General features: G+C 30.2%; 2 protein-coding genes across 2 annotated transcripts; one reads left to right on the top strand and one right to left on the bottom strand.

Moving 5' to 3' along the window:
- Positions 1 to 494: 494 nt before the first annotated feature.
- On the bottom strand, positions 495 to 3113 carry LOC104746182 (beta-1,2-xylosyltransferase XYXT1-like). Its single transcript, XM_010467598.2, has 3 exons — positions 2266 to 3113; positions 1886 to 2182; positions 495 to 1783 (listed from the first exon to the last, which is right to left on the bottom strand). The coding sequence occupies exons 1-3, from the start codon at positions 2420 to 2422 to the stop codon at positions 588 to 590; spliced, it is 1650 nt and encodes a 549-aa protein (XP_010465900.1). The 5' UTR covers positions 2423 to 3113; the 3' UTR covers positions 495 to 587.
- Positions 3114 to 8687: 5574 nt separating this feature from the next.
- LOC104748294 (uncharacterized) lies at positions 8688 to 10072 on the top strand. The gene is made up of 5 exons (XM_087489471.1): positions 8688 to 8945; positions 9408 to 9483; positions 9569 to 9595; positions 9698 to 9733; positions 9811 to 10072. The coding sequence occupies exons 1-5, from the start codon at positions 8911 to 8913 to the stop codon at positions 10036 to 10038; spliced, it is 402 nt and encodes a 133-aa protein (XP_087345597.1). The 5' UTR covers positions 8688 to 8910; the 3' UTR covers positions 10039 to 10072.
- Positions 10073 to 12497: the final 2425 nt, after the last annotated feature.

Here is a 12497-nt window from a genome sequence, read left to right as displayed (position 1 = left end):
TTTTTTTTTTTTTTTAGCATGAGAAATAGGATCTAAAACTTTTTTTTAGTTCAGGGTCCAAAAAATAATTGAGACAGAACACTGACAGCTTCAAAACGATGAACTATACATGAACTGAAATAACACTAAAGACGGATTCTTCGAGTCGTACGGTGGACCTATCAAATTCGGAATTACTACGATCTTCTTTGCAACCACAAACCCCAAGGAAAATATCGCTCCAACTACATCCACAAACCCCAATTCAAAACTCTAAGCAAACCAATGAACTCTCCAACCCAAGGCCAAACAACTGCTTAAAAGACTAGCCAAATAAACCTAACTTGAAAACAAACTAAAACGATTCCATCTAGCTCTAGACATCAGCGAAGAAGAGACCAGAGAGCCGGCTTATCTGAGCTTAGATATGTCGATTCATATGTTTCCTACGTAATTGAAAACAAACCTTTGACTTTTTGATTAGACTATCAAACTACTATTGTTAATAAAAATAATTGACAATTCTAAACTTTTGCACGAATAATAATGAATCAGATCGATAACGTCTACAAGAATTTACAGTATTACGAATGCAGTAAAATAATAAATTACACCGACTGACTCTGTAAAAACTCGAAAGCTTTGACAAGAACCGGTTTGAACCGGTTCATGTCAATGCTAACGTTCTGCTGTACCAAATAAACCGACTTAAACGATTCCCACCCGTGTTTCGCAACCGCCGATGGATCTCTAACGACCTCGTGATCGCGTCCGTACTTCTGCATCAGCGTGCTCTCCTCCGGCGTGATCTTGTACTCCAGATACCTCAGATTCATCCCCTTCGACGGATCCTCGAAATCCGTCTTCGCCAGCCACTCGAATCCACCGATCGGAAGAATCTGAACCACCACCGCGTTCTCCGGCAAAAACACCATGTTTGTAAGCCCCGCGCCGTGAACGCCGACCATCACGTCGCATGAATTCACCGTTTGCGAGAAACTCGCGAGCCCGGTGTTGGCTTCCGCCACCACGACTTTGAATCCGATTCGCCTCGCCGCTTTAGCGATCTCGCCGGCGTTCGTGAACGCTCTCGATCTGCCTCTAGACAAAATCAGAATCCGTGGCCTCCGCCGCCGCGTCTGTCTCGTGGTCACGGCGGCGTTAGGCAACGAGTAAGCGTCTCTTAGAAAACTCCGGAAATCGGACATGGAATACTCCGAATTCGAAGGATCGATCGTCAGCTCTTTGTAATACTCACGGTGGCGATTGAGACCGACGACGACGATGCTGAAACAGTGCGTTTCGTTTTCGTCGTCGATGTAAATCACTTCGTAGTTCGAGAGTTTCCTCAGTAACTCCTTAAATTTTTCGATCCACCGTGGATTCTTGTTCGTCACGAGGAACTGAACCTCCCCGTTGAACCTACGCGCCGTCGTGTACAGAGGAATCACGATGTCGGTGAAATCGTGGAAATTGTTCATCGAGTAGCCTCCGAGTGAGAAGAGCATCGCTGGAACGCTGTGATTCCTATCGCAACGCGAGAAATTAGCGTTCTCTAATTGGTCGTCAGCGTTTTGTTTCAATTTCACCGTCCATTCTCTAACGCGATTCATGGCCGCAGTATCACCTTTTCGCGCGTATGGTCTCATATGCCACGTGGAATTCCCAGAAAACGCAAACGTGATCGCTACAGAAACGGTGGCGGATTTGCCATGGATTCTCACGTCGCCGCTTAGCTCGCACAACTCTGTTCTTTTTAGCTTGTTGCATATTGGTTTCATAGTTTTCTCTAATTTGCTTTCATCTTCAAATTCACCCAAAAGATTGAAAATATCAATAACTTGACTAAAACCAATAACAATACAAGACAAATATAGATGGAGAAAATAATTTGATGTATGCGAACCTGATATAACTTGTTCTTCGGAGATTGTAGTGTTGGTAGTAGTACAATTAAACGAATCATGATGATTCTTAGGCAAGCTTGTGTCGTTGCACACACTAAGCTTGTCATCTTCAGAACTGACTAGGCTCTGAGTAATTACTCCATTTGATGTAACGTTATCTTGCTTCGTTGGGACAATGAGTTTCTCTGAATCTTCGGATGTTGCATCGTTGCTGCTCGTTATTGCTTGCGGTTTCTGCGGTTCGGTTATTCTCAGCATTCGGAGACCATCTTCGTCCACTGATAATTGCAGCTCCACTGAAGACACAAAAGATAAACGTTATGGTTAATGATTGTTTCTGCGTTTTCTTACGTTTTGGAAAACGTTGCAAGGGACATACCGACTGGTAGAGGGCTGAGATAAGGTTTAAAGACAGTGCAAAGAGTGAAGACGAAGAGAAGAGAGGCAATGAAAGCTCCATAGCCAAGTCTTTTCTGCTCGTTCTTGCTAAAGCTTCGAGCAAGTATTGTATCGTAAAGAAGATTCTTTTCTGTCATTACTTTGTTTCTAAAGTTACACAAACTTTTCTAATCTTTCTTGTGCTACAAGAAATCTTTTGAAACCAGTATTCTCGCGAATGTTGAGAGATGAATGAAGGAAGGAATGAATGAATGTGAGAGAAGGAGAGGATAGTTTTGTGGTATTTAAGAACTTGTTCTACGACATATATTGGTCGTGTCTCTAAAAATGTCTGGATTTTAAGACAGGATCAAGAAGAGAACGTTTAGGTGTTGAAGATTAAAAAAAAAGAAAAGAAGATATTAGTTAGTGTTTAATAAAAGGAGAGAGTCTTATTAATTTAATAAAACAGGGGGAGTGTCGGCATTGGAGAGGAAGGATTTGGAGGGCATGAAGTAGTTAGTCGAAGAAGAAGAAGTCTTAGTAAGCAGCTTAATTAATGCTCCCCACGATTCTTCTTTTTAGCTTCGTTAATATGAGTACTTTAATAGATATAATTATAACGAACAACCAAAATAATATTTTGAAAATATACCAAGTTCAGCAAAGAATTAACAAAATTGTCAATCATGATTTCACTAGGAGTAGACAATCTATAGAATAGTTCTAAGCTGATCAAACTGTCGCATAACTCTGACATTATCCCAGTTTCTCAAAATCTCCGGACGAGTTTGCAAAAATTTATTGTCATTTTTAGTTAAAAATGTCTAAGATGACTGCTACTTGTTCGGCAGTAGAGCTAGCTAATAAAGCCATATATGTATGTTACTTTTTTGTAAACTTTTCTTTTCCAAATTAGATTACCGATGATGAAATTTTTATTTAAATATACATGTGTGGCTGCCAAAGAAAAAACAAACAAAATTGTGGAATACAACTTACACAAAAATGAATATACTTAAAATATCGAACATATGGAAATTGATTAGAAGTTCATTAACTAGTACTTTTCTTTCATAAAATAATGGAAATGAAAGAAATTTTTGTAGTTGACTGTTATGACAGACACAACCAAAATCTAAATGATTGATTGTTCATTGTTTAGTTTTTGTTTCCTTGAGACCAATTAACGAAGGAGGCAGAATCAAAATGTGGCCTGAAAGCTATGAATCAACTAACAGTTGGTGAAGTATTTCTAGATTTATGATACTTGGTTGTTCGATTGTCGACTTTGGACGACTTTTTCTCAACAATCTCTCATTACATTTTTTTTCATTTTTTTCTATGTATATTTGAATTCAATAATTGCTGTATGGTCTTATGAAATTTTAACTATCTCCATCTAACTAGACTTACTCCGTTGAAATTTTTTATAGATTAGTTAAAACGTAAATAGTGATCGTTACCCTAATCTAATATCAGTGAATATATGACAAACGATTTTACATATACATGTCAAAACTTTTAGATGTTTGTGAACTATGATCATAATGTCATTGCGGATGTGACTGGTATAGTTGTGTAATTGTATCATCACAAATCTAGCTACTGGTTATAATCATTGGTTCATGTTTTCAAATCAACAATGATTCCTTTTGTTATTGTTTGTTTACTATATAACTTGAGTCTTACTATGGAATCTGAAGGACTAAATCTACTTATAGAGAAGCTTATATCTAATCATCCGAAACGTGCGGTGATTACCTCAACATCCAATTGAAATGTGTGAAGCAAAATATGGTCTTTTCCATTAATTAATCTAGGTGGTAATAAGAAACATATAATAATAATAATAATAGCAATATAAGAAGGTTGTTAAGTAGGAAAGAGACATTCTAACCAGTTCCGCGTCTTATAGCCTATTTGGTGGGTCGCATGACGACGTACGTGTGCACCTTCCAACATACGATTTTTTTTTTTTGGTTAAATTTTAATATGAAATTTTAAATTGTGTTGATACATATAAAACTATACTTATTTTTAAAAAGTTGGCAGAATCATCGGTTAGAAATGCATAATTTATGTTTTGTGACAAGATTGGTATAAGATCAAAAAAAGATTATGAGCAAAGGATCCGTCATTGTGTGTGTGTGTCTCATTAACATTTTACAAATGCTCAAGGAAGGATCAGTGACAAACTGACAATATATATAATGCATGGATCTATAAGAAATTTGAGTAGAAAATTCAATTCGTACCACACGAAACCACAACAAGTAACATATTTTTTTTGGTCAAACAACATGTAGAAATGCTGGTATTTAATGGAAGAAACATATTACTTTCAAAATCTACCAAAATACAACATGACAGCATTGTCTCTGGTCTTAATTAATAAAGAGAAAAAACGTATTGTCTCTTTGTAACTAAAAAACAACAATATCTCTGGGCTTGACCGCCTTACGTTATATATGTTGTTTAGTAATAAATAAAACACAAAAACGTGAATCGTAGTACTATGTGTGCTCTTATTATATGTTTATAAATTAAATGCCTCTGAATTCATAGACTTCTGAAATCATATATGTAAAAGTAAGGTTTTACTTTTTTTTATTGGTCCATTTGGCAATACAATTTTAACCAAAAAAAGTTATTTATATTAAAACACAACTTAAAAACAATTAATTTTCACATTTAACTCACACAATATAAAACTGAAATCATATAAATTCTCCCTATAAATTATGCATTAACTTTATTTCTCCACTAAGTTGTATTAATCAATTGTATTAAAACAAAACAATAAATTAGAATTGTAACTCTCATTTTTCTAAATGTAATTTTTCATCATTTCTCTTCCTATGAATACTCATTATCTTATTCTCTTAGTCTATCACTCTTTTATTCTCTCATCTTCTTCCACTACTCTCAAATCTCTTTTTTGTTTTGTTTTGTTTTGTACTTTTTTTGTTATTGTTGTTGTATGGGTTATAAAAATTCAAATCAAATGTTATTGTAAAAGCTTATTTTTAGAGTTTATATGATATGTATATCTTATATATTTATTTTAATCTTTTAAAATGTTTATCTCTATTTTCTATTTTATATTAACATCTTATAAGTCATTATTTTCATACTTCCTTACAATATTCACCACACCTTAAGATCATAAAGTTGAAATGATCCATATGTAATTATCTATTATGTCTCTGGTTATCTCACATATTCATGTATCATTTTTAATAATTTATAAAGATCAATATAATATTTAAAGATCAATATAATTATCCATTTATAAAGATTATTTTGTTTTGTGATCCAATTGATAAATCTGCAGAGATCAATATAATATATATATATATATATATATATATATATATTTTATGATTTGAGGTTTTTGAAAACAAAAAGAACATAATTAAACAATTGGTTTTTATGTCTTTAATCAAAATAAAAAATGATCCAAAAAACAAAACATATCCAACTGAAACTTGAATATAAAAATAAAATATAATTTTAAAAATATCATTTCACTAAATTCTCTAAACATGAAACCATTAGTATGAAATCTAGCACTATAAATTAAATTGATGAGTGAAAACCAAAAAAAATATAAGTTATCCTTGGGATTTTAAAAATTATTGAGATTGAAGAATTCATATAATTTTATAAGAAAACTAATTTAGTTTGTCACTTAAAAAGTAATATTTTTTATTTTGAAATATTATGTGTAAATGTTGAGTTTATATCAACAAACAACCAAATCATGTGAACTTTGATTCAGCCACTTGGTATTCCTTTTATTTTAGGTTATAAAAATTTAAAATATTTATTTATAATTAAAGACATGTAACTCCATTTAACTCAAATGTAACTCCTATCCAATAATTGTACATTAATTCATTCCTCCTACTAACTTATTTATCTTTCAAGAGAAAATATTTTTGGTTAAATTTTAATACTTTTTATTTATTTTGGTTGGCTAAACTTATATTCATATTTTGGTTGGCTAAATTAATATATTTCTCATGTAAAATTATTGTTTATAATATATTTCTCATTTTAAAGTTTAAAGCAATATATCATATATATAAAAGTAAGGTTTTGTCTCTCCTTATTGGTTGGTTTTCATTTAATGTTTTCTAATTTTTATTTATTTTTTTATTTGCTTTCTAATTGCTTTAAACAATATTTAAGATCCAATAAACACAATACATTTAACTCACACATTAAAATAAAATTATAACTGAAAATAAAATAAATTATGCATTAATCATATTCTACCACTCAATTTTATTCAAACACAATAAATTACTATTGTAACTCCATAGTTCTAAATGTAACTTCCATAATTTCTTATCATATAAATAAGCATTCTCTCAATCTATCATTCTCTATATTGATATTCTTTTACTATCTCATTTTCACATTCTCTCATTCTCTTCTACAATACCTCAAATCATTTTTCGTTTTTTTTTGTTATTTTTGATTTCTTATTTTTGTTGTATGGATTGTAAAAAACAAATGAAATATCATTGTAAATTGTTAATGCGAAATTTTAATTTTAGAGATTACATGATATATATATTTTACATTGTTCTTATTTTAAAAGATTTATCTCCTTTATCTAATTTGAATTATTATCTTATAAGTAATCATTCTCTCCTCCTCTCCCATCAATATCAAATGTTGTTATATCTCATATGTGTTGTAAGAGTTTGATTCTATATTTTAATTTAAAAAGTATTATATATATATATATATTACATTGTTCTATTTTTAAAAGATTCATTTCCATTATCTAATTTGGATTACCATCTTATAGTAAACATTCTCTCCTCCTCTCCTACCAATATCAAATGTTGTTATATGTGTTGTAACTTGTAAGAGTTTGATTCTCTATTTTAATGTAGAAAGTATTATATATATTTAACATTGTTTTCAATTTTTATTTTATTTATATAAAAAATTATTTCTTTTATATTTCTTGCCTTTCTAATCTATTCATATTTATTTTTTAAATTTGCATAGTTAAATTTAAATTCACATATGTTGGTTTTAACAAAACAATCAATTTTATTTGAGAATTAGATGTTCTTATTCATTTTTAAACGATCAATGTGTAACATATAAGCATTTTGTCTTGCAATCACAAGTTCCATTTCCATTGCTTAACTCCATGGTTAAACTATAATATATGTTGTCCTATTTGTAGGAATAACAACATACTTATTTAATTTATTTAAAAGAGCAGATGATTAATCAAAATAAACATTTCTCCAAATTTTATAATTCAATCAGTGAGTGTACTTATTACTTTGAAAAACTTTTACATTGAAGTTCATAAAATCATATAAGAAAACTAAGATACTATGTCACTTCAAATTTGGAAGGAAACACTTGGTATTCCTTTTAAAAAAAGTCAAGACACATATAAAAATTTATTAATATTTAACTCACTTTAAAGACATTAAAGGTCATTTAACTCAAAAATAACTTCTATCCAATAATTTCATACATTCCTCCCACAAATAAAATATATATATATATATATGTTCAAGATTGTATTTAAATATTATATAATTTTTTAGTTAGCTAAATTTATAGTCACATATATACAATATATATACATAAGAATTTATATTACTTATTAACACCATAATTCGACCCATTATTTGCTTAACTCAAAATTGGTTTCAAAGCCAACTGAAGAAAAACAGAAACGATCTTATTGATATTAGACCAAAACATGGGCATACAAACATAATCACTTACACGAAATATATTTTTAAAAAATATCTTATTATTGCAACATCAACGTATGAAAGGTTTACATAAGCAGTTAATTAGAAAATCTATAATACAATAAATGTATTAGAAACAATATCAGTCAATGATAAGATTGGATCCTCAAAAGCAAGAAACAACATCTTCATAATTCATAAAAAATAAACGCCACAATTATACACATCTAAACGAAATGATATAAACATATAGTGTATAAATAAAAGTGACGGCAAAGCCCGTATATGCCTAATTAAAACGAAATAATACAAAAGAGAAAACGAAAAAGACCAAAAAAAAACAAGTGTCAACTACACCACAACCCACGCGTTGCGTGGGAAAGCACCTAGTTATATCTGAATTTGCAGTAAAAAGTCGAATGTGTAACCAAATGCAACTATTTGATAAATACTACGTTACTTTTATTTATTTTCTCGGTTAAATTATATGCTAGCCATGGATGTCTTACAATTTGTAAAATATCAATACTATAAAAGTACTAGGGAGTTTCTCTCCAGTTGACACCTTAGCTTCTGTATTGAACCAGAAGCTGACATATCAGTAAAAACAGGTAACCAATGAAAACATTTTAATTAATACAGCTCATCTAAATTTAGTCATACGTGTACTAACGAAAATAGAAGTGAACGTGTGAGTGTTTTTTCTATTCTTCGAGTTCTTCTTCTCCGTTGGCCTTTTTTTTTTCTCTTCTTCGACGTTGTCTTTTGTTTTTCTTCGATCTACCGGAATCTACATGTCAGCTGATTTATTCTCTTCTTCGATGCTTGATTTCTTCTTCTTCTTTCTAATTAGATTTCTACTTTTCACGAAGCAATCTCAGATTTGTGCATCGTAGGAAGAGATGCTTCAATGTATATTTCTCCTCTCCGATTCTAGGTAAGTGAATCTTCAAATCTTTCTTTCCGGATTCAGTTCGACTTTGATTCATCTGATTTGTGTTAACAGAGAGGTAATGATAGAGAAACAGTTTATGTGTCATTATGGTATTGATTCTCAATTTCTTCTTCCCCGAATCAAAGACGACGGGTTTCTTTCTTCTGGTACTTGGAATTTGCAATTTGTTTGTTGGAATCATCAAAATTTTGTAGTTTGTTATATTGGGGAATACTTCTTGTGCCTGATATTTGTTTGTTTGTTAGTTTCATCAAGATTCTGTAATGTGTTATATTGAGGATTTTATTGAATTAAATCTTGTTTCTTCACCTCCGGTTCTTATTGATCATTGTAAGAAATCAGGCATTAAATAAGGCTCGGATTATTGAATTGAGTTGTGCTTTTCCATATGAGCTGTTAGTGAGTCCTGCTCTTAGTGTTGGTGAGTATTGCTTTGTTCGACAGTTCCATGAATCTTTCAACATTTGGATTAGACTATGAAGCGTTTGGACTAGGTGGAAGTGGTGATCCTGATAAGAAGGTCAGCTACTCTACTTCAATTCCCCCTCCATCTTCTCCTTGTAAAATACCAAATATTGAATTATCTCTCTTCCTAATTATTACAGAACTCAGCTCGCAGTGGTGTGACTCGGGTAAGCACTATTTTAACATCCAGTTACTCATTTCCTGACTGTAAAATAAACAGACGTCTCACAAGTCACAACTTTGATCACCTTTTTTTTTTATATAAACAGAAACGAGGTTCTCCGGCTTTTGATTCAATAACAGAAGTGAGTTTATTTCCTGATGATAAAAATGGTTTTGTCCGTAGAGCAGGAGTGTAATTTGTGTGTGTTTTCTTGAACAGATACATAGGCAATCAACATGGGAGCTTCAAACTTTTAAAGAACGGTGGAACCAAGCTGTTGCAGAAGACAAGAATTGGGTCGACCGGTTTTCATCAACTTGGAATCGAGTTGGCAATAACCGGAGATTAAAACGAAGTAGTGTGATTAAAAAAACACTTACATTTTTTACTCAGATTATATATAGAAATTTTTTTGTTTTTTTTTGGGGTTCTCATTGTTATATGTAACTATATAAGTCAATAGTTTGATCATTTTACTCTCTTTTGATTAGTGTAGTTTTTGTGGTCTTCTTTTTTAGATGTGGTTTGATTAATTCCAATTATTTTAGCATGTTTTCTGGCAAAAAAGGGTTCATATTAAAGTGGGGTTTAAAAAATCAAATTTAGGGACAGAGTACAAATCTTTGTTTTTCTTCCTTTATTGTATTGTACAAAAATTATAATTTTAGAAAACAAAAACCAAAAAATATAAGTTTAACAATTTGAATTTCAATTTAGTTTAAAAAAAACCCAAAAAATAAATTTTTAGAAAGAAGAAAAATTACAACCCGCGGCGTAGCGCGGGTACCAACCTAGTATATATTAACATCTCTAACGTAACATAACAGAGATTAACATTTGAAATCAACAACTACAAATTTTTAAACTAATATATTAGTTCCAAAAACATCCTCACGGCTCACCCTCAAAATCAGTCGGATGCTTCGGCGAAATACGGGTACTAGAACTAAAAAGAAATATATAATGATTTTGCGATGTTTATAGAACTAAAAAGAAAACAAACGGAAACTAGAGTTTTACTGTTGGCCACAAAATTAATCGAACCTAACACCAATTACTAACATACTAGAATATAACTCATGTTAGAGCACGGATGAAAATTTATGTTTTTTGTTTCGTAATTTTTATTCAAAATATTATATATGTGATTATTTTATTTGTTAATTTTTTTTTATGGAATACTATGCCATGAAATCATATGTTAAATTTGACTTATGAAAATAACATATATTTTATAAGATTTATTATAATAGATCTAGATTTTTACCCGCGACATACCGAAAGTTAAATTGTGAGATAAAAAATTTTAATTTTTGTTTGTTAATTTTATTTGATTTGTTAGTGTTTAGAATTATATATTGTATTTTGATTGTTAATTCTATGACAACCCATAGTATACCGCATATTAATTTTAGGACTAAATATTTAACGTATGTTTGTCAAAATCATCTTGACCGAGAAAACTTACCAAACAATATTATTCCAAACTTTAATCTAATCCGAGAAATCATATTTTTTGAAATTTCAACCCGTGCTCTAGCAAGAAATATGAATTCTTTCATAGTATAGTGACATATTATTGATCCATGCTATAATAAATCAAATTAGAGTGTTTATAATTTTAACTTTTTGATCTATCATATATTTATAATATTCATAAAAATATCAAATTAGACTATTTTATAATATTTCAAATTAACTTTTTAAATTTTTTTTATTATAGTATATAAAATTGAGTTTAAATATTCAATTTTTGATCCGTTACTCAGTCAAAATTTTAGTTGAATAGATAATTTTTAGAAGAATAATATTACTAAAGCTTGAAGATTTTAGAGATTGAAAAACTTTTTTTTGGTATGAATATAGTGTATTTCGATAAATGGAAATGTCAATGATTTATACTAAAAATTTGGAAGGGTGTTAGGTAAGATCTTATTTTGTTTGCTTAATCAAAAATCACGCTTAAGGGTGATTAATTTCTGAGAATTTATTATATTTCTTTTTTTAATTGTCTAACAGTATATATGGTCTAACAATATATGGTTGTTAAAGATTTTATTCCTTTAAGCTGTATTATTCTTTGGGATATTCTCTTTAAGTGTATCTCGGTATAACTAAGGATGCCAACCCATATAACTATAACTTTATAACCTATAATTACTAGGTTTTATCACGTGGTACACGACAGGTCTATTCTTTTGTTGATATGATATTGTAATGGTTTAGAGGTGCTTGTAGTCAATGGTGAATTGCATATACTGTTAACGGTTGTAGGCAGGATTTTGTAGAAACTCTTGATTCGCAAGTTGAGAATATATAATTTACGATTTGGTTAGTTATGATTTAGGAATGAATGATATGACATATTCTTATTATGATTCTCAATTGATATTATTGGATTAAAAACCGGCCCAAATATTCGGCAATCTTAAGAAGGATCCGGATAATTGAATCGGTTATAATTTTAGTTAAAAACCCGACCCGAAGTTAGCAAAAAGTGATGGCACCCTATTGTACTCCAAAAATGTATTCCGAGCTCTATATGTGGATATACTTGTTTGGTTACAAATAACCTAAGACAATTTTTAAAATATATATCCGTTTATAAAAATTTAAATCACATCATATGCTGAAAAAGATCTAAAATTTTATTAACTTTATCAATTAAATAGTAATTAAAATAATTAAATATAAGATTAAATAAAAGTGAGAATGATATTTTAATCTAACGTATTGATTTAAATTAGATAGATTGATTTTAGGAAATTAATATTATCAAATAAAGAAATGATTATGTTTGGTTGTAAGGATTGTAGAGAATTTAGTTGGAACTTGTTTGGATACAAAGATAAGAGAGGATGACACAAAAATGTACTTAAAAAATGTTAAGATAGATTATATAGTCT

This window comes from Camelina sativa, chromosome 15 (genome assembly GCF_030686135.1).
Source record: "Camelina sativa cultivar CO46 ecotype springtype chromosome 15, ASM3068613v1".
NCBI classification, from domain to species: Eukaryota; Viridiplantae; Streptophyta; class Magnoliopsida; order Brassicales; family Brassicaceae; genus Camelina; species Camelina sativa.
The sequence above is the reverse complement of the archived record's forward strand: the minus strand, read 5'-3'. Positions and strand labels throughout refer to the sequence as shown.

Excerpts from the sequence above, each read along its gene's own strand:
- LOC104746182 (XM_010467598.2), bottom strand. The coding sequence starts at position 2,422 with ATGACAGAAAAGAATCTTCTTTACGATACAATACTTGCTCGAAGCTTT. Across the intron at positions 2,183-2,265 it reads TCTCAGCCCTCTACCAGTCG|TGGAGCTGCAATTATCAGTG; the intron begins GTATGTCCCTTG and ends TTGTGTCTTCAG. Across the intron at positions 1,784-1,885 it reads CGAAGAACAAGTTATATCAG|ATGAAAGCAAATTAGAGAAA; the intron begins GTTCGCATACAT and ends GTGAATTTGAAG.
- LOC104748294 (XM_087489471.1), top strand. The coding sequence starts at position 8,911 with ATGCTTCAATGTATATTTCTCCTCTCCGATTCTAG. Across the intron at positions 8,946-9,407 it reads TTTCTCCTCTCCGATTCTAG|TTCCATGAATCTTTCAACAT; the intron begins GTAAGTGAATCT and ends TTTGTTCGACAG. Across the intron at positions 9,596-9,697 it reads CTCGCAGTGGTGTGACTCGG|AAACGAGGTTCTCCGGCTTT; the intron begins GTAAGCACTATT and ends TTATATAAACAG.